Here is a 27,564-nt window from a genome sequence, read left to right as displayed (position 1 = left end):
AAAACTGGTAGAACGAGTTTTCAGTGCTCTTTTTACGGTTAAAGGATCACCTTTGTGCCGAGATAATTTCAGGAACCACGTCCAGATTATTTGACGCATGAATTGTAAACTTTGCGAAGTTTAGCTGATGCTCTTGTCCAGAGCCACTTAATAGGTGTCACACCTGCACCTTTAAGATCAGCCTCGCCAGAGTACAAATAAGGTGACTCCGCCCCTCCCACACACCTGTGGGACATCAGCTTATTACTGAGAATATTTATACTGGGACATTTACTGAATCTAGTTGCGAGATATTGCCACTCTAGTGTCTTATCAAGCGTTTACGTCTGTGTTTCCTATATCTGTTTTTTTGATCCTTGCCTGTTTTTCGACTACGATTTTACCTAGTGATTTATTCCTGGTTTTGAAATACTGCCTGTACTTTTGGATTACGATTTTTGCCTTGCGTTTTGGATTATTAAAGCCTGCCTGCATTTGCATCCAAATCTCCTTGGTTGGTTCTTACAATAGGTTTCTCATTTTACAGAGTTAGGCCAGTGTAGAGTTTGAAGTCTTGCACTAGTATCCTTAGGCTATGTTCATACCTTCTTTGGAGGTGGTTTAAAATGTGATTATATAATTTCTAAAGAGGCATCTTGTTCCGTAATGTCTGATCTCTCAAGTCAAATTTCAACATGTCTTTTGCATCACTTACAACAGAACAACAACCTCAACAAATCCAGAGTGAAGGAAGTACAGGATCCAAGAAGAGCGGCAATGGTTATTTAGTTACAATGGTTTGTTACCATAACAACCCATGCAGATACCCCAGCAACCCACGCAGATACCACCGCAACCTATACAAATACCACAACAACCCATGCAGATACCATAGAAACCCACGCAGATACCATAGCAACCCATACACAGTTAGTGTAGCAACCTTTTCACAGATACTTTGCATGGGTTGCTGCAGTATCTGTGAAAAGGTTGCTGCACTAACTGTGTATGGGCTGCTGTGTTGTCTGCGTGGGTTGCTGCAGTATCTTTGTATGGGTTGCTAACCTATACACAGATACTGCAGCAACCCATGCAAATATCAAAGTAACCCAGGCAGATACCACAGCAACACCTGCAATATCACAGTAACCCACACAGATACCACACTGTTAAGGTACGAAAAACAGTATGTGTTCTACTGGCTTGCTTTATGATACACTTAAGTCAGAGATTAACGGGCAAATGTTTTTCACACCTCTGCTGCAGAAGCAAGAAGGGACTTCCTTTTTTTGACTGCACGGATAAAAGACTACGCCTGTACCCGAATAAACTCAGATTGTAATTTGCATATGTACTTCCTTACTGAGTTGTCCTTTTATGGCTATTCTCTTGTGTCGTACAAGCAGCCTTGAAGTGCTGAATTAAAACTTGAATATGTACTGTCCTTATTGGGTAAACTTGTACACAGCCACTGTTACAGGACATAGCGTTCAAAATTTCTTGTACATTGTGATGAGCAAATACTCTGTAATCTTCACACCTTCAAGGGACCGCCCCTTGCTGGATGCATGTACTATATAACTGATATGAAGAACTGTGTATAATCTGAATAAAGTAGATTGTTTAGGGAAGCATCTGTGATCCTTTCAATCTCCCCCGAGGTTAAATTGGGGTGTGGCAGAAGAACCAGACCAGGGCAGGGGATAACTGAATCCGGGAAAGGGTGAAGGGCGACCAGACAACTTTATAACCTTTCACACAGCAATACATGCAAATACCACAGAAACCCACGCAGATACGTTAATCCAATCTTATCACTCGCAAATACCAGTTGAGAGTCACCTCAACAGATCTGATTTTCAGACAATAATCCACAGGTACTGTTCTTATCACTTATTGCTTCACAATAACCACAACCAGCAGAGAGTGTAGAGGATAATAAAGCTGGTGTTTACCTGGTATACTCGGGTTCATGAACAGGGTTCTGCAGCAGCTGGTTGAGGCAGATACTGTCCCTCATAATGCACTGCCACTGGCTGTAAGCGTGAGCCACGCCCAGGTCCAGACGGGTCTTTTCTTTTTGGCTCTTTAGGTTTTTCAGCCTCTTCAGCCCTGAAGTCACCACTGTGGACAGAAGACGGAAAACATGACATGAATACAAGACGTTCTTTAACCCTGATGGGGTCTTTGTGAATTGCTTGTGGGAACGTTCAGTGCTCCAAAGACAATCGCTACAGAATATTCTTATTCTGCTTCATCTATGTGGAGAGCAACTATTCTGTTTCTCACATCCTCAGAGAGTTCTTTGCCATGAGGTGCCATTTTGAACTGACGCTTAATATCTGATCATAATATCTTAATGTCTGTATATTATCTTTACCTTTCTCTGTAACTGGATCTCTGGACAGCTCTCCGTAGACCAGTCCGACCAGCAACGCCCCAAAGAACTCTGGTTTGGGTTCTGGTTCTGCATGTTTTATCCAGTAGCATGTGACGTACAGGGCTAGCTGTAGACCAGCAGGGATGTGGAGGTGGTCAGGAGCCTGTGAGATACACAGAGTGTCCAAGAAAACCTGGAGTCGAACATGATGAGGCACCTGGAGGACAAAACAGTAGAATTAATGCAGGAGTCATTTTTTCTCTTTATCCATTAATTTAAAACTTCAGTTTTTATAGCTCTACCTTTAAGACTGCACATAAGTTAAGATATATGGGTGGAGCTAAACAGCTGTAGACTGAGGGGGGGGGGGGGGGGGGGGGCTAAACTGCTGTAAACTAAATGGGTTGTATTGTAGACTAAATGGATGGGGTTATAATTTTGGAGAATAAATGGATTGGCCTAAACTGTTGTCTAAATGTGTGAGGCTAAATTGCTGAATAGCCGACCAAATTGGACTAAACTGCTATAGACTAAAATTTTTTTACACCAAATGGGTGGGGCTAAACGTCTGCAAGTTGTGGGAATGGGGCTAAATTATTGTAGACTAAATGGGTGGGGCTAAAAAGCTGTAGATTGATAAAATGGGGCTAAACTGATGTAGTCTAAATAGGTGGGGCTAAACTGCTGTAAATTTGGCTAAATTGCTGTAGACATAGTGGGTGGGGCTAAACTGCTGTAAATTGACCAAATTGGGCTAAACTGTTGCATTGTAGACTAAATGGGTGGGGCTAAACTGTTGTAGGATGAATGGGTGGTGCTAAACTTCTGTAAATTGACCAAATTGGGCTAAACTGTTGCATTGAAGACTAAATGGGTGGGGCTAAACTGCTGTAAAGTTGACCAAATTGGGCTAAACTGTTGCATTGTAGACTAAATGGGTGGGGCTTAACTGCTGTAAATTGGCCAAATGGGGCTAAATTGCTGGGGCTAAAATTTTGTAGATTAAATAGGTGGCACTAAACTGCCGGACGTTGACCAAATGGGGCTGTAATTTACCAATTTTGGTTGAACTGCTGTAGACTAAATGGGTGGGGCTAAAAAAATGTAGATTAAATGGGTGGGGCTAAAAATTTGTAGATTAAATGGGTGGGGCTAAACTGCTGTAAATTGACCAAATGGTGCTAAACTGTTGTAGACTAAATGGGAGGGGCTAAATGGCTGTAAATTGGCCAAATGGGGCTAAACTGCTGTAATTTTAAACTAAATGGGTGGGGCTAAACGTTTGTAGTCTAAATTGTAATCTAAATGAGGTTGAAAACTTCGAAGGCACTAACTGCAAAGAAATATCTTCCACTGTAGATCTACTTTACCTCCAACAGTGTGTCTAGGTGAAGGTCTGCAGTGATCTGGCTTGGCAGGATGGCGTCAACCAAAGAGCTGTTGAGTATGAGCCTTTCTCTGTCGTACTCCTCCACCTGTTGGCTGGCGTTTTGCTGATTTGGAGCCAGCATTATGCCGTAATACACCTGCCTAATGGGTCTGGAGGTCAGATTGCTGCTAGAAAGACTAAAGTCCTGGACAGAACAGTTGAGTGTGACCCTGTGCAGCGTCAGGACGTCGAGGAGGATGGAGTTGAGCTTACCCTCTGCGATGCCCTTTAGGAACCACCGCGGCAGGTTCTGTAAGGGTTTCGGAAGCTTGCTCTGTGGATCACCGCTCATGAAGAACTTGGCTATGGTGCTGGTAGTGAGCTTGTACTCCTTTAGGCCCTGATCAAGAGCTTGGGAAACGGTTATTGAGTCCTCCGGGTCCTTAATTTGGATTAGAAGTGCACGAATGGCATCCTGAGGGCTCTGAAATCCAGACAGCCACCTGAGCAAGCCGTCGATTCGGCCGGTTCCTCCAGGGCAAAGTGCGAACTTGGTCCAGTTTGGAAGTATTGTCTTGTTCAGGTTGGCGTAGTCATTGCCCAAGAGGGTGGCGAAAATAGGGAGGAGATTCTTCTTCATGTGGTTAATTTTATTGCACAACCTGCTCACATTAAAACATTTGGTTTGGATGAATCTTTCGCCGGTCTTCTTTATCGTTCTCACGCTTCGCCACTCAAACTCAGAGATGGGCAAGAATCCTCCCTTGAGGTCGAATATGTAGAAATCGCTGTCGTTGGACAAAACCGAACACTCCCACTCGTTGGCCAAAGCGGCGATCTCCCAGTCGGCCTCGGCGATGCACTGAATTAACGGCACGTCGAGTTTCCTGAGGAGCTGCTTGAACACGTTCTTGATGAGGATCGGCAGGCACTCTCCTGAACGACCTCTGGACAAGGCGTCGGTCCGTTTGATCCGATCTTCAGCTCTACTCTTCAGAGTCTCAAACTTTTTATCGCTGATGTCAGTGCCTCCATCCAGCACGACGTAGGGCTTAATCTGGCAAAGTTTCAGGTTGTTAAAAAACGTGCTGACCTCTTTTTCGAAAGCTCCGTACTCTCCACCGTGAGCTTGATCCAAATCAGTCCTGAAGTAAAGGTGGTAGTACAAACTGGATCCATCAATTACCAGCTTGCTGTTGCTGAACCTTTGCAGCTCCAAGACATCGCCACCGTTCTCAATGTAGCTCTTCAGCCCTTTGATTCCCATGGCTCTCGGTTATTAAGCCCTGAAATTAAAGAAGACAAGTCAAGTCAAGTTTATGCTTCCAACTTTGTAAAAACTGTTCTAAAAACCCTTAAAACCCTACGGACGGATTTTCCCTCCAAAATCTCACCTTTTGTCCTCAGCTTAATCACACAGGAATCCCTTCACACATAAACATAATCCATATATGGTTAGAAAGGGCGGAGCTTACTCTTTCTAAAAATTGTGATCACATCCCAGTGTGGTAAAGCTAAATCTACAAGAAACCCATTGAGACAAACACCTAAAAAAGTGAAAGATCTCCTTCCCCAACCAATATTATTTACCTTTAGTGCTTCAAACATATTTATATGATGTTTCAAACCAAATAATATCAGTAAATAAAGACTCAAAAGTGTCCACAGAAAAAACAGTGTGACTAAACTACCTGCTTTACTCAAACTAAAGCTAGGTATGGTGTGCGCACTACTTCATATAGTTTTATTTTATTTTTTATAAGTAGTTATTTTGCTTTAAACATTTTTATTTATTTAGACTAAAAGTTTACATGTTTGTATATAGTTTTCTTTGTGTGTCCTAATCAAACAGGTTTTTAGTATCTTTTAGTATCCTAGAGGTGTGATTATTGATTATCAAGAATAATAAATCCGCCAGATGCTGTTTCTCCATGTATTTTATCAAAGTAATATCAATCATCAATCAATATTCTCATGCTTTTAAACTCAGAAACACTCTAGTCTAACCATTTTTGAAAATATATCCTAGGTGTGAATATATTTAAAGTCTATACACTCAAAAATACGTAAAAAAAAAACAGGCACTTGGTAAAATTTTGACCAAAACATGATCAGTTCCAGGAAAATATAACAATTCTGCTTCCTGTTACATTTTAAATGAACATACAGCCTAGAGTTCAAAGGGTTAAAGTTTGGGGAATCTACTATGTGTGATATGGGGGACACTTACCTTGTTAGCTTTGATAATATATCAACTGCTTCACTACATCACCCATCCAGCGACACCATGTAGTTACCAGCTACAATTTGTCCCACCATAGCATAGCAACCGCCTAGCAACTACCTAGCAAACCATGTTTTGTAATTCAGTGCCGACCACAGGAGCCTATGTTGGGAGAAATGTTGTCTGTAGTTTATAGAATAAAACAACAATGTTCATTTTACTCAAACACAAACCTATAAATAGCAAAATCAGAGAAACTAATTCAGAAACTGAAGTGCTCTTTTCATTTTGTCCAAAGCTGAATATATAATAATTAAATTTACTTATCAGTTGTTTTTTGCATGGTGCATGTATTATACAGTGTTATACATATTGATACTGCTAGCCTTCTGTTTACTTTTGATCAATAAAGTAATAAAGTGGATCTGTCTCCTGTCATATTTATGACATAATAATACCTCGAAATAATAATGCAGTACTGTGTCCTAGTTGCATTACGTTCGGTGTCACTATCACTATGGTGTTGTTTTTAAGAAATGGCTTTAACTGAAATTTCTCTAAAGGAAAGACTTTAAAGACGTTTAAATTGTTTGCTAAAAATTTTACCGATTTTATTTTATTTGTTGTACTTTTTGTGCAGTTAACTGCAAAATAATTCTGTCTACACTGAATTTTGGACTATTTCCTGTTATTGACTGAACCTTAAGAGCTTAAATCACAACAATAAAGGGTAAAAACTGCTTTGTTCTAAAACTTGCATTGTTTTAAAACTTGTTCTAAACATTCAAACATTGAAACATAAAATGTAAAACATTGAAACATAAACATAAAACTTATTCTAAACATTCAGACATTGTTCTAAAACTTGCGTTGTTCTAAAGCTTTTGATCATAAATGAATCACATGACCATTCTTTTTTTTCTCTGTATGGGATTTAATGACATGTAGTACTTATGTAACTGCAACTATATAACTATACAATAGCTTATTAAATATATTTTAAATACACTTATTTATTAACTGTTATATTTAGCATGTCAGTGTTTGCTCTACACAATGCTACACTCTATTCTTCACAATTAAAGTCACCTTAATTTGAATAAATATGTTTAAAAAGTATTTATAAAATATATTTGAAAATGTGACTCAGACAAGACATGGTAACTTATAAACTATATGGAAAAGAAATACATGCAGTGTACGTATAAATATATTTAGAAACGCATTTGTAAATCTATGTGTATAGTCGTTTATATATAACTGTTTAAAATATATTTACAAATATATTTACAAAATATATTTACAGATTCGAAATTGATCTCAGATTTAAAAAAGAAATACATGCAGCTCCCTGTATAATGATTTACTGTATGAGATTTAAATAGTATTAAATATAACTTTAAATATAACTATAACTTTTATATTATAACTATAATAACTGCTGCTCTTCAAATTAAAAGTCTCCATACTAAAAATAAATACAGTCCTAGTCAGAAAAGTTTGACCACACCTTCTCATTCAGTGTTTGTTTTTATATATTTTATTTTATTTTTTTTCCTACATTGCAGTATTCAGTCATACATTTTACTTAACGTATTTAGGTTCTGTTTATGTATGTTTTATATACATTCAACCAGGCAACTAATTAACAATAATGTTATAATAATCTTATTTACAGTGGCAGCCTAACAGTAAACATATTATAAATATATATCATACTTATGAGTATTCTCACTCAAATATAACACATATACATACACTGCTTTCCTGTATGGGTCAATGTAACAATAAATATTATATAATAATAACTTTAATAATTGTTATTATTATTATATAAATATATGAAGTACAGTAAGTTATTCACTATAATGCATATTTGCGTAAATCAAAAACCACGTAAAGAATACAGAAAAAGACAGAAGATGAGTTAGTTTACCTGTGATCTGAGAGAAGAGATAGTGGAGATGAGCTCGCGCTGTCCGCCGCGATGCGCTGAGTGCACGCGCCCTGCGCGGGGCGCTCCTATATACAGCGCGGATGGGAAAGCGAAACTGTGCATCACGCGCGCAGGAAAACGAAACCTACAGCGCGAGCGCCTGCGGTGTGTTTGGTTTCCAGGGCGCAAAATAAAGCAGTAGAAAAAACAACCAGCTCCCTCATCATCCCTTTATATACAGGGCCATCTCAAAAAACTAGAATATATCTCTGAAAAGTTACTTTATTTCAGTAATTCAGTTCAAAATGTTAAACTCATATATTATATAGATGTATTAAACACAGAGTGATCTATTTTAAGAGTTTATTAATTTTATTGTTGATTATAATCATGTATTACAGCCAATGAAACCCAAAACTCAGTGTCTCAGAAAATTAGAATATTATATAAGACCAATTGATAATTTCTGCAGTGTGGGCAGTGTGCCAAATCCTGCTGGAAATTGAAATCTGCATCTCCATAAAAGTTGTCAGCAGAGTGAAGAAGCATGAAGTGCTGTAAGATTTAGTGGGAAAACAAAACTGCACTTTAGACTTGATAATAAAACACAGTGGATCAACACCAGCAGATCACATGTCTCTGCTCTAAACCATCACTGATTGGTGGAAACTAACTTCACACTAGACCTCGAGCAGTTTGGACTGTGTGTCTCTCCACTCTTCCTTCAGACTCTGATCCCTTGATTTACTTTAAATGAAATGTAAAATGTACTGATGATCAGTGATGGTTTGGAGAGACATGTCTGTCATCTGCTGGTGTTGATCCACTGTGTTTTATTATCAAGTCTAAAGTCAGTTCAGTTTTGTTTTCCCACAAAATCTTACAGAACTTCATGCTTCTTCACTCTGCTGACAACTTTTATGGAGATGCAGATTTCAATTTCCAGCAGGACTTGGCACACTGCCCACACTGCAGAAAGTATCAATTGGTCCTAATTATATAATATTCTAATTTTCTGATACACTTATTTTTGGGTTTTGTAAGCCATGTAAGCCAAAAAAGAAATAAATGCTAAAATATTTTTTTATAAAAAAATATAAAAATGTATAAAAAGACACTAAATTATCAAACATAAACCTTATTAATGGATTAATTTTCCGAGCAGGCCACTTTTTATCTTAGAAAATATCAAATGTTTTCAATGTTAATTTGTTTCTACTGATAAATTCCAGCTAATTTAGAAACATAGACTAGGATTAAGCCTAGTTTAGCAATTTCCAACAATTTCCAACAATCTCCAGAACAGCAACTTTAAAGGAAAGTGCATAAACTTTTATACTTTTAATGGAAGTCAATGTGAAAAGACTTTATTTCAGGTCATTTTGAAGTATTTCTATTGGTTCCTTCATAAAGAAATTTGGGCACAGTCTTTGTGTTGGGGCATCACTAGTGATAGGGGGAGTCCTAATGGTTAGGTAATTGGCCGTGAAAATTGGGGAGAAAATGGGATAAAAAAAAGTTACTCTAATGTTTTTTTAAGCTCCATATTTACAGTGGTGTGAATAAGTTTTGGCCCCTTCATGATTTCTTATTTTTTTGCATGTTTTTCCATTTTAAATGTTTCAGATCATCAAACCAATTTACATATTAGTGAAAGATGGCACAAGTAAACATAAAATGCAGTTTTTAAATTAAGGTTCATTTAAAACATAACTGTGGTTTATCACACCTGAGATCAATTTCTCAAGAATTTCCCCCCGGGGATCAATAAAGTATCTATCTATCTATCTATCTATCTATCTATCTATCTATCTATCTATCTATCTATCTATCTATCTATCTATCTATCTATCTATCTATCAAACCACACCCAGGCCTGATTATGGCCACACCTGTTCTCAATCAATAAATCACTTAAATAGAACCTGCCTGACAAAGCGAAGTAGATCTGAAGATACTCAAAAGCTCAACATCATGCCGATATCTGAAGAAGGTGAGATCTATCAGTCTGAAAAAGGTTATAAGTAAGTAATTTCTAAAGCTTTTGGACTCCAGAGAACCACAGTAAGAGCTATTCACTAATGGAGAAAAAACAAGGAACAGTGGTGAACCTTCCCAGGAGTGACCGGCTGACCGAATTTACTCCAAAAGGGCATGAACAACTCATCCAGGAGATCCGTAAAACAGAACCCAGAAAAACATCCAAAGAACTTAAGGATTGCTGTGTGGTTTCTGTAGTATTTGAAAGTGGTTGCTAGGTGGTTGCTTTGGTAATCCTAAATGGCTGATGTGTGGTTTCTGTGGTAATCCTAAATGATTTGTATGATTGCTGTGGTAATCCTAAATGGTTGCGAGGTTGTTGCTGTGGTAATCCTAAATGGTAGGTGGTTGCTCTGGTAAGCTTAATTGGCTGTTAGGTGTTCGCTAGGTGGTTGCTGTGGTAATCCTAAATTGTTGCTAGGTGCTTTGCTGCTTCAGGATCTGGAAGACTCTACCAAAAGATCCTGAAGGAGAATGTCTGTTTGTGACCTCAAGTTGAAACCAACCTGGGCTCCGCAGCAGGACAATGACCTTAAAAAAGCGGTTCATGCTGTAAAATTCTCCAATGTGGAGAAATTACAACAATTCTGTAAAGAAGAGCAGAGGTGAACGGAGGTGGACTCTTCAACAAAATTATTATATTTCACTACAACCCAAGTCCATTTCACACCTGATTTCTCCTTTAATATCTGCTCTGCTGGTCTGTTTTACAGCTCTGTTCTGATGGAGGTTCTTTTAAAAGAGGAACAGCAGAGTGTCTTGTTTCCAGGTATCAAACAGTTTAACATCAAAAAGCAACATTAATTCCACAAGCTATACACATTAAAACAGCATATAAACAGTAATCTGAGACAATACGCTCTGTGCACGCCGGGGTGTGACGTAAATTCCGCTAAAAGGTCAGGATGGTTGTAAACATCCGGTAGCTACTGAACGCGTACGCTGAATCACTTCTCCGATCTATTTATTTATTACTTTTGCACCTTTTCTACCCACCTCGTGTCCTTCTACCCACTCCTCCTCCTGTCGATTACATATCCTAAACATGACATGTAAACGCACAAAATTATCTTTTCAACAACGTACGGACAGCAGGTCTAACCACCACTGCTGTGTGCCGTTCTGCACAGCATCATCTAGGTCCAACTCTCACCTGAGCTTCCACACCTTTCCAAAGGACTCCGAATTGCAGAAACAGTGGGTTGTTAAGATCAGGAGAGATCATTTTATCATAACAAGTACTTCTCGAGTGTGCTCGCGACACTTTGTCACTGCTGATTTAATCGAGCCCCCCACTCCTGCTGGACGACGACGCCTAACACCCGGAGCTGTTCCTGTGCTTTTCCATTGGAATAACTACAATATCCCAACCGCAAGACCTGGAGTATGGGAAAGAACAGAGCGTCCACCCAACACCGAACCAACAGAGATGCCGACTGACCCTGATGACCCATGGCCGTGTCATGAACATGACTACTGTGCCAGTACTGAGCCTGCTGCCCTTGATATCTCCCTTAACGAAAACGAAGAGCTACGCGAGGAGATATCAAGGCTCAGAAAACAAGTCGAGGAGTTAACCATCAGCAGCAGGTTTGGTTTGGAGCGGTTTGCTGCCTCTGATGAAGACATACGATTCTTTACCAGGTAAATAAAAATTATCCACAGTGTCTGAGTTAGAACTATAGAGCAGTAGGTCTAAAACATTAAAAAATATATATTATTAACACATTATTATCTGGGTAGAGAAATTTGTGTGTGGCCCAGGTACTTACCGTAGTTCTTAAATGTCTCAGATTTGAATAATGATGACAATTAAGATTAAAGGACTACATATTTACAGTGTAATGCTGAATATTGCTGGAAATTATGAAAGGCTTGTTTTCGTTATTAGAGATGATCTGAGTAATGACTGGCTAGAGCCAATAATTTCAAATAGGCAAGCTAGAAAAAGATGAGGCAGGTTATGTCATCTGTAACAATGCAAGTGATGTTCAGTACAGCTCAGTGACAGTAATCAAGTAGTGCAATACATTAGATAAGAGGCATTTGACAGTGAAAAGAGACAGTATATAAGTATTGGATGTGCCTTTTTTGGTGTCTGAAATAAAGATGTGAAAGAATTAGCCTGATCAATATAACTCACATGTTCCACAGATTTGCAACTCACGCCCACCTGATGGGACTTTGGAAGCAAATAGAGCCAGCCACCTTCAACATTGTACGGGTTACAAGAGCTCAGACTGCAGTGAAGACTGATCAAGTCCCTCACTCTGCAAGTGCAACGGTAAATGTTTTCCTAGCATGTTATGTATTCATTTTAACATTAATCTTTATATCAAAATAAGTTTTGACTGCCATAATATATTTCTTGCAATAGGGTAATACATTTTCTTTCCCCCAGGTTCTTCAACCAATTGATGAGTTCTTCCTGTTCATGAACTACCTGTCATTGGGACTCATGCAAAAGGATTTGGCCCATAGATTTAGAATACACCGGTCAACTGTTAGTCGCATTGTTAACACCTGGGCCAACTTTCTTTATACTGTATTAGGAGCTGTAGATATTTGGCTAGATGGGGACACTGTGAAAGCTCACCTTCCAGAGGTGTTTCAGGAATACGCTGACACTCAAGTAATTTTAGATTGCACAGAACTGAGATGTCAGACCCCAAATTCCCTTCTCCTCCAGAGCGAGGTGTTTTCCACTTATAAATCACACTGTACATTTAAAGGGTTGATTGGAATAGCCCCTCATGGTGCAGTGACCTTTGTATCTTCTCTTTATCAAGGTGCCATCAGTGATAAGGAGATCTTAAAGCAGTCTGGCATTGTGCCCCTCCTTGACTCATCTATGGCCATTATGGTAGACAAGGGTTTCCTTGTTGAAGACTGCGTACCATGCAGAGTGCACATACCCACTTTTTTGGCAAAGAGAGCTCAACTGTCTAGGTCTGAGATCAGACAGACCCAGTCCATTGCAAGACTGAGAGTCCATGTTGAGCGTGTGATCCGCAGGGTCAAAGAACATAAAATATTCAGCACAGTGATCCCCCTTTCAATCACAGGCAGCATAAACCAACTTTTTGCTGTTGCCTGCCTTTTGGTGAATTATCAAAATGGTCCCTTGGTGAAAGCTTGGGCAAGCAATTGCTAATCTCAATACAGATCATACATATGATAATGTAATGTGAATGTACAGGGCCATCTCAAAAAATTAGAATATCTTTGAAAAGTTACTTTATTTCAGCAATTCAGTTAAAATGTTGAACTCATATTATATAGATGTATTACACACAGAGTGATCTATTTTAAGTGTTTATTTTTTTATTGGTGATTATGGCTTAAAGCCAATGAAACCCAAAAATCAGTGTCTCAGAAAATTAGAATATTATTATTATAATATATTATAATATATATATATTATATTATAATAATATAGAATATTATTATTATTATTAGTATCAATTGGTCTTATGTAATATTCTAATTTTCTGAGACACTGATTTGTGGGTTTCATTGGCTTTAAGCCATAATCACCAATAAAAAAATAAACACTTAAAATAGATCACTCTGTGTGTAATACATCTATATAATATGAGTTCAACATTTTAACTGAATTGCTGAAATAAAGTAACTTTTCAAAGATATTCTAATTTTTTGAGATGGCCCTGTAATGTGAATACTTCTGTGTAGTTACCTGTATTTTCTCAAACCAAAAAATGAACCCTTCAGGTCATGTAAATACTGTAAATAATGCTTTAATTTTATATGTTAAAAACACAACATTTTTTACTTTTACTGTATATGCAAAAATGAAATGACAGTTTAACAATTGACAATAAAATGCAATTTTTTTTTTCATTGTTTGAGTATATGTCTTGGTTATGTTTTTTTAATTACTTGGACATGGAGAGGTATTTTGGCAAGTAAATGTTAAAGAAAAACATGTCACACCTTTTTTTCGCCTCCTCTAATACAGTGCCATCTCTGTATATGCGTTGCACAAAGATGTCATCATGGGCACAGATAACAAAATCGCACCATTGCATTCCGGTGATCAATAACTGACCCTGGACTTGCCAATAATAACAATGGCTCTCCTTCAGTTTGTATTTACCTTGTGCCATTTTGAGGACATTGCAGTCCACATAACTTTGTGCATTTGGGCATTTAATTTCAACAAGCCCAAATGATGGACGCTCAAGGGGGTCATATACAAGCCCATCCGGCGATGCACCCAGCCAAGGTGCATCTGGGTGAATAACCAACCCACACTTGGTTAAGTTCAGGTTTTTCAGAACTGCATAATCCTTTAAGGCCCCGGTTTCCATTTCCAGGCCTCTCTTCATGTTTGCCGTTTGTCGTGTCCCTCGGATCATCCTTTCTGCCAGGCCTTCTGCAGTCCTTGGACCTCTAACATGGCTCACCTCTCTGAAATGTGAGGCTGTCACCCTTTCTCTCCTAAGTGAATGCCACTCAGGTGTAGCGCTTTGGCATCTTGTTGCCTCCTCAATGAGGTGTGACTGTGATAAGGTCACAGAAAGTGAGCTCAGATGTAGCTGTTCTTGGTGAGTTGGCACAAATGAATATTCACTTTGGTTTAGATGGTAACCATCTAGTGGCACACTGGGGAATGGGGGTGCATCCTCATGTAGTACAACACTATCAGGTGGAGGTAGGGTTTGTTGATAGGACAGTACACTTCCAGCTTGTACCTTCCCAAAGACAGAGTCCACAAGTGGCTTGTCAGCTGAGATGTTCATTGTGCAGATGAGGGGAAGAGATTCTGCTTTCATTCCAGCGTAGGCAGGTCTAGGATTGAGGGTTGCTGGGTGTGGGAGCTCACCACTATAGCCCTTGTAAAGTGTAGATCTGAAATAAGAGAACAGTCAATATTTATTTTTACACATTGTAATCTGTTTACCAGCACTGTCATTACAATATATACACAGACAAAATTGGTGCTATCCCTCAGTTAATTAATAACAAATCCACAAAGGTTAAATAAATAAGGAATGAATCTGACAAAAGTAATAATAAATAAATTTTATGCAAATGAACAAATGAAAATCTGACACTGATTTTAAACTGTGGTTTAAAATAATTATTTTAAAAAGTACTCATAACTCATAAGGATGCTAGCCCTGAAAATAATGTGACCAAGGAGACATGTTAAATCAAGGTGTGTCCACTAATTAGCATCACAGGTTATCATCTTAAGTACAAAGGGGTAAAATTAAGCAGACTTTGAAAAGAACAGGGTTAGCAACAGCAATGTCGGAAAAACATTATCAGATGACCAAAAGCATTTATTTTTACAATAAACTGTAGCCTGCTTATTATCTTTGGTGCTACATACCTAACCCCACTGGCTGTAGTAGCACCTGGTTTGGGCTTCAGGACAACCATCGCATCCACGGGACCAGGCTTCACACCCTATTTATTTTAAAGATGGTGTTAGAAAAGTGACTGTAAAAAGGGATACGAACATTAGCTAATGAAATTAGACATACCATTGTTCGTGGTTTATGCCACTTCTGTTCTGTCTGTGTGCATGAAAGGACAGGAGGGACGACAGTCATGCCACATTCAGAATAATGAGCCGTCTGGAAAAGCAATGCAACCAAGTGGTTGCAGATTCCACAACCAGCCACACAAGAACAGTTGCTGTTTATTAGTACAACTGGCTTTGAATCACGTAAGGTCATCTGAAATACACAAAGGAAAAATTTTATTACACTGAAAAACAAGACTGTCTCCAGCAATAACAACATGAGCAATATCTGTCCTGTCACATTGTTAGTGGTGTAAAATACTTGTCTACCCTCTACCATAACATTTGTGCTGTTCTGCATCACTACACAACACTACACAAGCTATTGTGTCTTTCACTTTTAGGATGCATAGGATGTTTAGGATGCATGCACTACTAAGCTGAAATCCAAAAGTTCATGTTTCTGAAAACTGTGAACTAAAATATTTTACATTTGAAGTTCATTTTCACTCCAGGAGAAATGCTTACACACAGGGATTAAACAGGCCTACAAATAATTTTTTCCTTTGTCCACCAACAACATAACAGTGCAGGTTTTGCTTCTGCTTCTTGAAGAGTGTTATCAAACTGTTAGTAAGTATAAGAGTTGAAGCCATATGTTAATAAAGAAGTAACGTTAGTGAGTTAGAACATGCAGTTTGAAGAATAGCTGAGGTGAACTATTTTCTGCTTTTGAGCCATAGAGATAGATTACAGTAGCTCAAACTGTAAAACAATGTCTCATGAATTTACTACAGACCAAATAGCCTGTGAAACTTTCCCACTCAGCTATTCAGTTGCATTTGGCTACCAGCATCTTTGCTTGTTTATCAAAGCTTACGTAGTAAAAGAGTAAAAATAGTAAAAAGGGTGAAGAAAGAGTAAAAAGGGTGAAACTTGTGCTGAACTAACTTTTGAACATGTTCAACAGAACTTTGAACGTGACACTGAACAGAACTCTGAACGCATCATTTTAACCAGTCCTACTCTCAGCTTGTGTGGCGTTTCTGCTTTCCTCATTGACTTGTAGCAGTGGGCCCTCACTGTTATCTCGTTAGCCATATTTTTGCCTGACACTTACATCAGAAATACAAACACGTTAAAGATAAGCATTCTAGTAACACAGTTAAACTGAACCAGGACGGTTTGGTTCGTGACCAAAAACAACAGTCCCATCGCTAGACCGCTACCTGATGCTAACGAACAGCTAGCTAGTTAGCTAGCTAGAATAAGCGTTAGCGTCGGCGACTTACCTTCAAAATTGCACAGGTAGGACGAAACGTAGAACTTGAAACCCTTTTCAAGCTTACTCTGCGGCGTTGTACTTGATCCTCTGACGATACGACGCACATCGTTAATGGTAAATTTCGGCAACTCCAAGAGGCACCTCGTAAACTTCATTGACTCAGCCATAACACCGGCACTTCCGCATTGCGACCGGAAACATCCTACCATCCTCACATCAAACGAGGAAGTGATGCATGCACCGAGGCTATTAGGACACATCATCAAATTTATTATTATATTTAACATATTTAAACATTCATTAAAACAATCATTGGTACAAATTGAATTAATAGCAATGCAGTTGTCTTGTGAGGAAAAAGTCAAATTACGCCCCTATTTATAATTAAATAATAATAAATATTTATACAAATAAAAATCCCTGTGTGCTGTGTGGTTTCTGTTGTAATTGAAAGTGGTTGCTAGGTGGCTGCTGTGGTAATTCTAAATGGTTTGTATGATTGCTGTGGTAATCCTAAATGGTTGCGAGGTGGATGCTTTGGTAATCTCAAATGGTTAAGAGATGGTTGCTGTGGTAATCCTAAATGGCTCCTGTCTGGTTTCTGTGGTAATCCTAAGTAAGTGCTAGGTGGTTGCTGTGGTAAACCCAATTGGTTGCTGTGGTAAATCTAAGTGGCTGTTAGGGGTTTGCTGTGGTAATACTAAATGGTCGCTAGTTGCCTGCTGTGGTAATCTTGAGTGGTTGCTGTGGTAATCCTAAATGGGTGCTGTGTGGTTTCAGTGGTAATCCTTAGTGGTTGGTAGTTGCCTGCTGTGGTAATCCTAAATGGTTGGTAGGTGGTTGCTGGGGTAAACCTAAATTGTTGCTAGGTGGTTGCTGTGGAAAGTTCTAAGTGGTTGCTAGGTGGTTGCTGTGGTAATCCTAAATTGTTGCTAGGTGGTTTCTGTGGTAATCCAAAATTGTTGCTGCGTGGTTGCGATATGGCACGACATTTTAGGGTTTAATATTGTTCATTATAAATGTTGTTTTTGGCGATATTATCATGTACGATATGATATGGCACACCCCTAATTCAGATTCTTCTATGCCTTCCTACACTTTGGCCTCTTCTGCTTCAGCCTCTGGCTTCTTCTGATTTTGCTTGTTTAGCTTCTTACGCTTCTTTTGCTTCAGATTCTTCTGCTTCAGTTTCCGGGTTCTTCAGCCTCTTACACCTTGACGACTTCTGCTACAGATGTGTCTGCTTTTGCTTCTTCTGCTTTCTTTAGCTTCTTACACTTTGGCTGATTTTGTTTCAGAATCTGGCTTCTTTTTTTCTGATCTTGCTTCCTCAGCTTCTTACACTTTGGCCGCTTCTGGCTTATTCTGCTTCAGCGCCTTCTGATTCTGTTTCTTTGTTTAGTTGATTGTCCTTTAGAACAACAACTGCTTGATCTTCTGCTTTCTATTCTTCTACAGGGTCATCTTCAGTTTCTTCTGCATTCAGTTGTGTTTACTGTTCTTTTGCGTTCTTTATTCTACATCCCTATTTAATGTATGATAGACTTGTTTAAGTGGTTTCTGAACGTGTATGTGCTTAGTTTTTAGTTTCTCTGCAGATTGTCGTTGCAGATCTGGAACAGGATGTTTGTTGAACGTTCTGCACTTTTTACTCTGTTCCTGTACGTGTGGTTTGTAGGCAGTTTATCGCTCAGCTTTGTCCACAGTGACACAGGGCTGCACAACCGCAGGCTGGTGAAACTGGGGCAGCTGTGCTGCTGGGCTTCATCAGGGTCACTGGGACATTACCATAACTGGTGGGCTTTAGAGAGAGCCAACTACTTACTGCCTCATATAGAGAGTGGAGAGAAAGTAGGGCTGCAGTGGTCAATTAATCGCCCTATATTAGGATTGGTTTTAAATTGAGATTGTTCTCTACAAATTAATATATAGTTATTTTATCTTAAGTGTCTCACAAAGAGATAGAACTGTAAATGAAGCAAATATAACCTTTTTATTGTTTAAAAAAGTCTAAATTAAAAGAAAAAAATAAGTTGTCCAACAGTGAAAGTGTTAATTTTTTTTTTGTTGGAAGGGTCAAATTCTTGGTCATTTTTAATTAATTTTGAAGATAATTTTCCCCCTACCGCTGTTCCTATCAGAATATCAGGTCTTAATACTCTTTAATATATATATTTTTTATTCTTTATCTCTCTCCCTCTGCAGTTTAAAGATCCTCTCATCATGCTGCTGCTGGCGTCTGCTGTTATCAGCGTGTTGATGCGGCAGTTTGACGATGCCGTCAGCATCACCGTGGTGAGTTATCTTCTCCATTCTTTCATCTTCTTCTCCTTTTCTCCTCCAGCACTTGCTCAGACCACTAACATCTTTTCCTCCTCCCCTCTGCAGGCCATTATCATCGTCGTTACTGTGGCCTTCGTTCAGGTAAGAGCTGATCCTCGCCCACGTCAGAGGATGTAGTAAATCAAGTAGAGTAACTTTAAAATGTTAAACAAACCAAAAATACTCTGTGAAGCATTTAGATGCTCTTATCTGGGGAGATGTTAACTCTTCCCAGATTTTTCTGAGGCTGATAACTAATTTTATCATTGCAATGTTTTTGATGGTCTTTGCAGTTCACACATTCTTAAAATTCTCCTTTTTGGATTGAGAAGTTCTCGCTATAATATGAATGTGAACATTACTTAAAGCTTCACTAGGTAGGATTGAGATTTTGTGCTCGTGGGCTCCCCCTACAGTTGTAGAGTGTAATAAATGTTTCAGGCGGATTAGTTTCTCTTTCTCGTTTTCTGTCTTTCACAGACATATTCAGTCTCTTTCCAGCTTCTGCCAGAGTGTCTGTATGTTAGTTTGTAAAGAATGAACCAGTAGTCCTTGTAGAACTGTTAGAACTAAAGGTCGGAAAGCAGGTCGCAGTTCTCGCGAGCGTTGGTCGCGGCCGCCTCGGAAAACTTACAGAGTCTGGTTTGAGCTCAGAGGAGCTCCGGCACAGACACGAGAGCACCGCTATTCCCCCTATTACACCTCAATGCAGCGCTGCAGTGAGTTTCAAGCTGTAATTTTACTTCTTTAAAAAGATCAAAAATCAAGGAAATCCTACCTAGTGCTGCTGTAAATAGGGCTATTCGCTGTATACCAACTCTTACCTAGAGGCAAGAAATTCCACTAATTAACTTTTGACGAGATGTGCGAAACTGATCATCTAAGCAAGAGGTGCTGCTTTAAAGAATCTAAAATATAAAATATATTCTGGTTTGTTTAACACTTTTTTTGGTTTACTGAATAATTCCATGTTTTTCTTCATAGTTTGATGAGTTTAGTATTAATCTACAGTGCAGAACATTTTAATCTGATGAAAGAAATCTGAATTTAAGGTGTTTCCACCCTTTGGACCAGTACTTTATACTACCTCATGAAAAATGAATACAGATTATTACAATCATATAATATTTAACAGCAACTGTTCATTTTACAACAGCTGAGAACAGCCCTCAGCCAATCAAATTGCACAGTTCAGTTCAGTATTGATTTAAGGATACTTAACCTCTATTAGAGTATAGAGTATATAATACAGTTCCAGATCATGAAGCTCTTTAAAGAAATTCACAAAACTCACAAAACTGATTCAGTCTTCATTAGATTTAATGTTTTTGGAATGAATTAAAACACTAGTATCATATTTGCCTTTTGGTTGCGTCAGCAGACAGACTGTGGGTTAGTAAAAGCTAAGACTGTGTTTTTTACCATGTTTTTTTTTGTTTGCATTCTGACTTTATACCTTATGGAACTTCATTAGGAATATCGCTCTGAGAAGTCTCTGGAGGAGCTGGGGAAGCTGGTGCCTCCAGAATGCCACTGGTGAGTCCTTATAACAGTCCCAGAGCAGTTACAGAAAGTTTCTATTAAACAATTGAATTGTCTAGCAAAAGCTCTCTAATGATCGCCCTTTTACCAATCGCTTCCCTAGCAAAAGCTTTTCAACGATTGCCCCTCTACCAGTCGCCCCCTAGCGAAATCCCTTTTATAATTGCCCCTCTAGGGAAAGCCCTCTAGCAATCGCCCCTCTGCCACTCGCCCTCTAGCAATCGCCCCTCTGCCACTCGCCCTCTAGCAATCGCCCCTCTGCCGCTCGCCCTCTAGCAATCGCCCCTCTGCCGCTCGCCCTCTAGCAATCGCCCCTCTGCCGATCGCCCTCTAGCAATCGCCCCTCTGCCGCTCGCCCTCTAGCAATCGCCCCTCTGCCGATCGCCCTCTAGCAATCGCCCTCTAGCAATCGCCCTCTAGCAATCGCCCCTCTGCCGCTCGACCTCTAGCAATCGCCCCTCTGCCACTCGCCCTCTAGCAATCGCCCCTCTGCCGCTCGCCCTCTAGCAATCGCCCCTCTGCCGCTCGCCCTCTAGCAATCGCCCCTCTGCCGATCGCCCTCTAGCAATCGCCCTCTAGCAATCGCCCCTCTGCCACTCGCCCTCTAGCAATCGCCCCTCTGCCGATCGCCCTCTAGCAATCGCCCCTCTGCCGCTCGCCCTCTAGCAATCGCCCCTCTGCCGATCGCCCTCTAGCAATCGCCCTCTAGCAATCGCCCCTCTGCCACTCGCCCTCTAGCAATCGCCCCTCTGCCGCTCGCCCTTTAGCAATCGCCCCTCTGCCACTCGCCCTCTAGCAATCGCCCCTCTGCCGCTCGCCCTCTAGCAATCGCCCCTCTGCCGCTCGCCCTCTAGCAATCGCCCCTCTGCCGATCGCCCTCTAGCAATCGCCCTCTAGCAATCGCCCCTCTGCCGCTCGCCCTCTAGCAATCGCCCCTCTGCCGATCGCCCTCTAGCAATCGCCCCTCTGCCACTCGCCCTCTAGCAATCGCCCCTCTGCCGCTCGCCCTCTAGCAATCGCCTCTCTGCCGCTCACCCTCTAGCAATCGCCCCTCTGCCGCTCGCCCTCTAGCAATCGCCCCTCTGCCGATCGCCCTCTAGCAATCGCCCCTCTGCCGCTCGCCCTCTAGCAATCGCCCCTCTGCCGATCGCCCTCTAGCAATCGCCCTCTAGCAATCGCCCTCTAGCAATCGCCCCTCTGCCGCTCGACCTCTAGCAATCGCCCCTCTGCCACTCGCCCTCTAGCAATCGCCCCTCTGCCGCTCGCCCTCTAGCAATCGCCCCTCTGCCGCTCGCCCTCTAGCAATCGCCCCTCTGCCGATCGCCCTCTAGCAATCGCCCTCTAGCAATCGCCCCTCTGCCACTCGCCCTCTAGCAATCGCCCCTCTGCCGATCGCCCTCTAGCAATCGCCCCTCTGCCGCTCGCCCTCTAGCAATCGCCCCTCTGCCGATCGCCCTCTAGCAATCGCCCTCTAGCAATCGCCCCTCTGCCACTCGCCCTCTAGCAATCGCCCCTCTGCCGCTCGCCCTTTAGCAATCGCCCCTCTGCCACTCGCCCTCTAGCAATCGCCCCTCTGCCGCTCGCCCTCTAGCAATCGCCCCTCTGCCGCTCGCCCTCTAGCAATCGCCCCTCTGCCGATCGCCCTCTAGCAATTGCCCTCTAGCAATCGCCCCTCTGCCGCTCGCCCTCTAGCAATCGCCCCTCTGCCGATCGCCCTCTAGCAATCGCCCCTCTGCCACTCGCCCTCTAGCAATCGCCCCTCTGCCGCTCGCCCTCTAGCAATCGCCTCTCTGCCGCTCACCCTCTAGCAATCGCCCCTCTGCCGCTCGCCCTCTAGCAATCGCCCCTCTGCCGATCGCCCTCTAGCAATCGCCCCTCTGCCGATCGCCCTCTAGCAATCGCCTCTCTGCCGCTCGCCCTCTAGCAATCGCCTCTCTGCCGCTCGCCCTCTAGCAATCGCCTCTCTGCCGCTCGCCCTCTAGCAATCGCCCCTCTGCCGCTCGCCCTCTAGCAATCGCCCCTCTGCCGCTCGCCCTCTAGCAATCGCCCCTTTGCCGCTCGCCCTCTAGCAATCGCCCCTCTGCCGATCGCCCTCTAGCAATCGCCCCTCTGCCGATCGCCCTCTAGCAATCGCCCCTCTGCCGATCGCCCTCTAGCAATCGCCCCTCTGCCGATCGCCCTCTAGCAATCACCCCTCTGCTAATCGCCCCTCTGCCGATCGCCCTCTAGCAATCGCCCCTCTGCCGCTCGCCCTCTAGCAATCGCCCCTCTGCCGATCGCCCTCTGCTAATCGCCCCTCTGCCGATCGCCCTCTAGCAATCACCCCTCTGCTAATCGCCCCTCTGCCGATTGCCCTCTAGCAATCACCCCTCTGCTAATCGCCCCTCTGTCAATCACCTTCTAGCAATCGCCCCTCTGCCCATCGCCCTCTAGCAATCTTACCTCTGCCGATGGCTCTATGCTAATCGGCCTCTGCCGATCGCCCTCTGTGGATTGCCCCTCTGCCAATTGCCCCTCTGCCGATCGCCCCTCTGCCGATCGCCCTCTAGCAATTTCCCCTCTACATGTCGCCCCCTAGCGCTTGCCCCTCTACTGAAAGCCCTCTGATCACCCCCTGCATCTTGCCAAGCCGTTTAGATCTCCGAAAACATGAGAGAAAGAGAGACAGGCTGTAATTTCCACTTGTGCACACACACATCTCAGATTAGCACTTCAAAACCTTCAGCACCGACACTTTATGCACACACACACACACAAACACACTGCATTTCATCAGCTTACACATACAGATTGAACCCCTTTTAACCACTTTATTAGAAACACCTGCGAGAACTTTATTTTGTATTTGTTTGTATTGTGATATTTGCTGTAAGGTTTTGAGAGTATTTGCAGTTTATACACATTAACTAAACAGTCTACACTTTGATTATTTGGTTATATTATACTAAATCAAAGTTAATGTTGCTACAAAATGTTTTTTTTTTTTCTGTTTATTCTAAATATTTGAAAGGGTCAAGTTTTACACCAAGGATATACTGTAACTATTACAAAATATTGCACACCGGAGTGTTAAAAATAATCTTTGTGTCTCTCTCTCTCTTTCTCTCTCTCTCTCTTTGTCTCTCTCTCTTTCTCAGTATAAGAGAGGGGAGATTGGAGCACCTGTTGGCGCGAGAGCTGGTTCCTGGAGATACGGTCTGTCTGTCTGTAGGAGAGAGGGTTCCTGCTGACCTTCGGCTCTTTGAGGTGCCAACACACTTTTATTGAATTTACGGAGTGTGTTTGTGTATTTAGCATGTTTTCCTAATAATTTGTGATTTTACAGGCAGTAGATCTGAGTCTGGATGAGTCCAGTCTAACAGGAGAAACCACACCCTGCTCCAAAACATCTGCCCCTCAGCCGGCCGCCACCAACGGCGACATCACTTCCCGGAGCAACATCGCCTTCATGGGTACTCTGGTGCGCTGTGGCAAAGCTAAGGTACTTCTAATCTCCACTTTTAATCCTTATTTAACATCTCCAATAGTCCACATGTAGGTCCACCACCCACTCACTTCTCCAGTGACACTGAACAGCTTATCATTCATTCAGACCTCCAAAGAGTTACGCTTTGTAAGTTAGTGTGTTACTGGCCAGTTAGCAAACGCGTTAAGACACACTGTCACTGTGCTAAAGCTCTCAGTTAATCTCAATAACGCAACACAATACAATATTCTCATTTAAAAAGCATCAAAACTACCCTGAGATATTATAATACTGTAGTGCTGTATGCATTTTTCACATACCGCCATACTACTAAAAGCTTTGTAGAGCACTTTGTAGAACAGCGCCACCAAAGAAGCAGAAACGGCTTGCTATTTAATACTAGCCATTTAGCATAACAAGCTAATAGACTGCGATAATGGTAGCTCAGCTCTGTGGAGTCAAACGCTCGTCTCGCTATGTGGAGAGCCTTGGGAAAAAAGAGAACAGCACTGTATCTGAGGGGCTCCTGCTGCTGTTCCTCACACTGTATGAGTGTTTTTAACCGAGTAAAATAGAAAAACATCAGCAAACCGCAATGATTCACTCGAAAAGAGAGGAATCGAATTACGCCATCGATCCACAACGCTGTGCCTAAATGAATGAATGAATAAATAAATGAATTTATTTATTTAACCTCTTTAGACTCTACAACCTCAAATGAGGACATTACATTTCTGCTTTTCTGCACCATGAAATTTTGTAAAATGTTAAACTATTTCCCCTCACTGCCAATAAAAAATAAATAAATAAACTACTCATATGAGTTTTTTTGCTAAAAGGTTTTGTTTTTGTACTTGTTCGGTCCTACTTATCCCAAATAGCTAGAAGAAATTAATGAATACACACCAAGCAGAATTACAGGTAAAACAAAATATTGAAGTTTTTTTTTTTTTTTTTTTTTTTTTCCCCCCCCGGAGAGCGTTACTGAGGTCAGGATGTTGGATGATCACCACCCAACAAAATTTATTCCCAACTTCCCAGCTCATCATTGCTCCATCATTGCTGGAGGCTCTGGAGGGTCCTATTCTATTGGCAGTACTTTTCTGCAGAAACTAGACATGCTTTGTGTCATCTTAAATTTGTTCATCTTAAATTAGTTTGTCTTAAATTCGCTGAATGCTAAAGAATATAGTAGAATCTAGTCTTCTCTGTACAGTAGAGACAGTTACTCCAACAAAAGCAGGATAAACTCTTATAATCCCCTTGATTTTAGAAAAATCTGGATATTGAACATGGCACCTCATGGTAAAGAACTCTCTGAGGATGTGAGAAACAGAATTGTAGCTCTACAAAGATGATTTTTTTTTTTTGGTGATGCATCTTGTGGATTATTTAATTCTTATTTACTTTGTGTGTTTTAGGGTATCGTCATCGGTACTGGGGAGAACTCTGAATTTGGTGAGGTCTTCAAGATGATGCAAGCAGAAGAGGTAACACTATAATCTATTAGTACTGATAATCTGTTCACTAGGGCTGGGCGATATGGCCCTAAAATTATATCGTAATATTTCAGGGTGTTTTTGAGATAAGGATATTTTTCGATGAGATATTGCAAAACACTGCATTTTTAAAAATGTAATTTTAAAAATATACTACTAAAACAAAATAAATGTAAATGTTTTATTTAGTATAATCTTACAGTTTTATATATTCAGGAGAAATGTAAAAAATGGTCTATTTTGTAAATGACAGTAACTTACCAAGACTTATGTATAAAAAAATAAGTGTAGTAAAATAGAAAGTAAAAGTAACACAAATCAACAAAAGAAACCAAAAAAGGCACTTAGAAATTTGTATTACCTTCGTAAGGTTTTTGTGTTATTCTTTATTTATGTTCATTTTAACATTTTGTTATACTATTACTATGTTATACTAGTACAAAATCATAGTATCAGAGTATAGGTAAGTTACTTTTTACTGTATAAATAAAGGTTTATAGATGTTTATTATTGCTTCTACTGAATGAATGAAAATAATGTTAAAGAAATACATATTTTTATTATTATTTTTAAAATGTTAATGTTTTTTCATATGACCAAGAATATCGAAATTGCCAAAATATCCTGAAATTTTGTGATATTTTAGGGAAGTATCATCCAGCTCTAACATTCATCCAAGTGTTTTACTGTGTTTAGTTTCAGTCAGAAATGTTAAATAATTAGCATTAAATCATATTAATATTATACAACTTACATAAATGTGTGTTTTCTTTAAAACAGGCCCCTAAAACCCCGTTACAGAAGAGCATGGACCTGCTGGGGAAGCAGCTCTCGCTCTACTCCTTCTGCATCATAGGTAATAAAGCAGTTATTATGTTATTATGTAAAGATAAACATATTACATATTACAGGTGCAGACCATTTACCTTACTGTAGCTTTTAACTGTGATTCTCAGTTTTCAGCTGTGTTCAATACAGTGGATATTCATCTATATTACAGTTTTCATGTCTGATTTCTTATTTCTGTTTGTTTTTTATTTCTGAGGTACAGATTTACATCTGTACTTTTAAACAAGTATTTTAAAGTAAAAGTCCTTCTTTTGTGTGAAATTCTGCATTAGCTGCATTAGTTAATAATGCACTTTATTAGTGCGCATTAAGGTTTGTGCCTGTGTGAAAACAAACCAAACCAAGCAAGAAAATGCTCCAAGTAAATAAACTTTTTATTAACTGATTCAGACCAAAGAAACCAACTACAGAAATAAAAACGCTCTTAAATCACAAAGCTAAGGATGATGCTGTATAAAACTTTACTTTTTGCAGCTTTATTAAAAATTAAGCATAGTGTTTGTATGGACATGGAACTGACTTCAGAGAGAATTTAAAAATCAGTAGGTTTTGAATACGTAAATACAAAACAAGAACTGTTTTGTATTTACGTATTCAAAACCTACTGATTTTTAAATTCTCTCTGATTTTGATTCCCAGGAAATAAAAGTCTTTCTTTAATCTCAAATTTTTTGGACGTTTTCAAAAGATTTTTAGATTTCACACAGATTTTTTGCCTGTGTGAAAACAAACCAAACTTAGGGGTGAAATGCTCGCTAAACTCAAATTGAAAACATCTTTAAATTACAAAGCTAAAGATGGTACTGTTTAAAATATTTCTTTTTGTAGCCTTAATAAAAATTAACTTAAGTATTTGTATGGACTCGGAACCGACTTCTTAGTACTTTTCAAAAGAGTTTTTTTATTGCATATTGGGTGCCGTGAACTTCTGTACATATCAAATATTTAAAACCTACCAATTTAGATTTTGGTTGGTTCTGAGTATTGCAAAATAAAAGCCTTTTTTAAGTGTCAAATTCCTAGTGCGTTTTTACAACATATACTCTTTATTTGAGCTGAACGGCTGTTCAGGTGCAGTTTAACCTGATTTATTACCCGTATAATAATTAATACAGCTATTAACTAATGCATCTAAAGCTCACACCCATGCAACTGTGTGCCAATGTGCACTGCTCTGGA

The 27,564-nt window shown here is 40.3% G+C and overlaps 4 protein-coding genes across 4 annotated transcripts in view; 2 read left to right on the top strand and 2 right to left on the bottom strand.

The window, feature by feature from the left end:
• LOC125784824 (protein asteroid homolog 1-like) overlaps positions 1-7,950 on the bottom strand; it is a 55,562-nt gene extending 47,612 nt beyond the window's left edge. The window contains exon 1 of the mRNA XM_049468615.1: positions 7,889-7,950. The gene's annotated coding sequence lies outside the window, so the exon portion shown is untranslated. The remainder of the gene's footprint in view (positions 1-7,888) is intronic.
• LOC103042549 (calcium-transporting ATPase type 2C member 1) overlaps positions 1-27,564 on the top strand; it is a 185,594-nt gene that overhangs the window by 130,901 nt on the left and 27,129 nt on the right. The window contains exons 4-10 of the mRNA XM_049468592.1: positions 18,913-19,002; positions 19,096-19,131; positions 20,504-20,565; positions 23,709-23,817; positions 23,897-24,052; positions 25,459-25,527; positions 26,317-26,392. Of these exons, the coding sequence (XP_049324549.1) occupies positions 18,913-19,002; positions 19,096-19,131; positions 20,504-20,565; positions 23,709-23,817; positions 23,897-24,052; positions 25,459-25,527; positions 26,317-26,392 (598 nt within the window). The remainder of the gene's footprint in view (positions 1-18,912; positions 19,003-19,095; positions 19,132-20,503; positions 20,566-23,708; positions 23,818-23,896; positions 24,053-25,458; positions 25,528-26,316; positions 26,393-27,564) is intronic.
• LOC125784831 (uncharacterized) lies at positions 10,788-13,290 on the top strand. The gene is made up of 3 exons (XM_049468639.1): positions 10,788-11,572; positions 12,083-12,212; positions 12,330-13,290. The coding sequence occupies exons 1-3, from the start codon at positions 10,974-10,976 to the stop codon at positions 13,080-13,082; spliced, it is 1,482 nt and encodes a 493-aa protein (XP_049324596.1). The 5' UTR covers positions 10,788-10,973; the 3' UTR covers positions 13,083-13,290.
• On the bottom strand, positions 13,667-16,955 carry LOC111193370 (uncharacterized). The gene is made up of 4 exons (XM_022673917.2): positions 16,715-16,955; positions 15,442-15,636; positions 15,288-15,364; positions 13,667-14,800 (listed from the first exon to the last, which is right to left on the bottom strand). The coding sequence occupies exons 1-4, from the start codon at positions 16,811-16,813 to the stop codon at positions 13,825-13,827; spliced, it is 1,347 nt and encodes a 448-aa protein (XP_022529638.1). The 5' UTR covers positions 16,814-16,955; the 3' UTR covers positions 13,667-13,824.

Source organism: Astyanax mexicanus, chromosome 1 (genome assembly GCF_023375975.1).
Source record: "Astyanax mexicanus isolate ESR-SI-001 chromosome 1, AstMex3_surface, whole genome shotgun sequence".
NCBI classification, from domain to species: Eukaryota; Metazoa; Chordata; class Actinopteri; order Characiformes; family Acestrorhamphidae; genus Astyanax; species Astyanax mexicanus.
This window is presented reverse-complemented; position numbering and strand designations above follow the sequence as displayed.

Excerpts from the sequence above, each read along its gene's own strand:
- LOC111193370 (XM_022673917.2), bottom strand. The coding sequence starts at position 16,813 with ATGTGCGTCGTATCGTCAGAGGATCAAGTACAACGCCGCAGAGTAAGC. Across the intron at positions 15,365-15,441 it reads GGCATAAACCACGAACAATG|GGTGTGAAGCCTGGTCCCGT; the intron begins GTATGTCTAATT and ends TAAAATAAATAG. Across the intron at positions 14,801-15,287 it reads ACTACAGCCAGTGGGGTTAG|ATCTACACTTTACAAGGGCT; the intron begins GTATGTAGCACC and ends CTCTTATTTCAG.
- LOC125784831 (XM_049468639.1), top strand. The coding sequence starts at position 10,974 with ATGACATGTAAACGCACAAAATTATCTTTTCAACAACGTACGGACAGC. Across the intron at positions 11,573-12,082 it reads GACATACGATTCTTTACCAG|ATTTGCAACTCACGCCCACC; the intron begins GTAAATAAAAAT and ends CATGTTCCACAG. Across the intron at positions 12,213-12,329 it reads CTCACTCTGCAAGTGCAACG|GTTCTTCAACCAATTGATGA; the intron begins GTAAATGTTTTC and ends TCTTTCCCCCAG.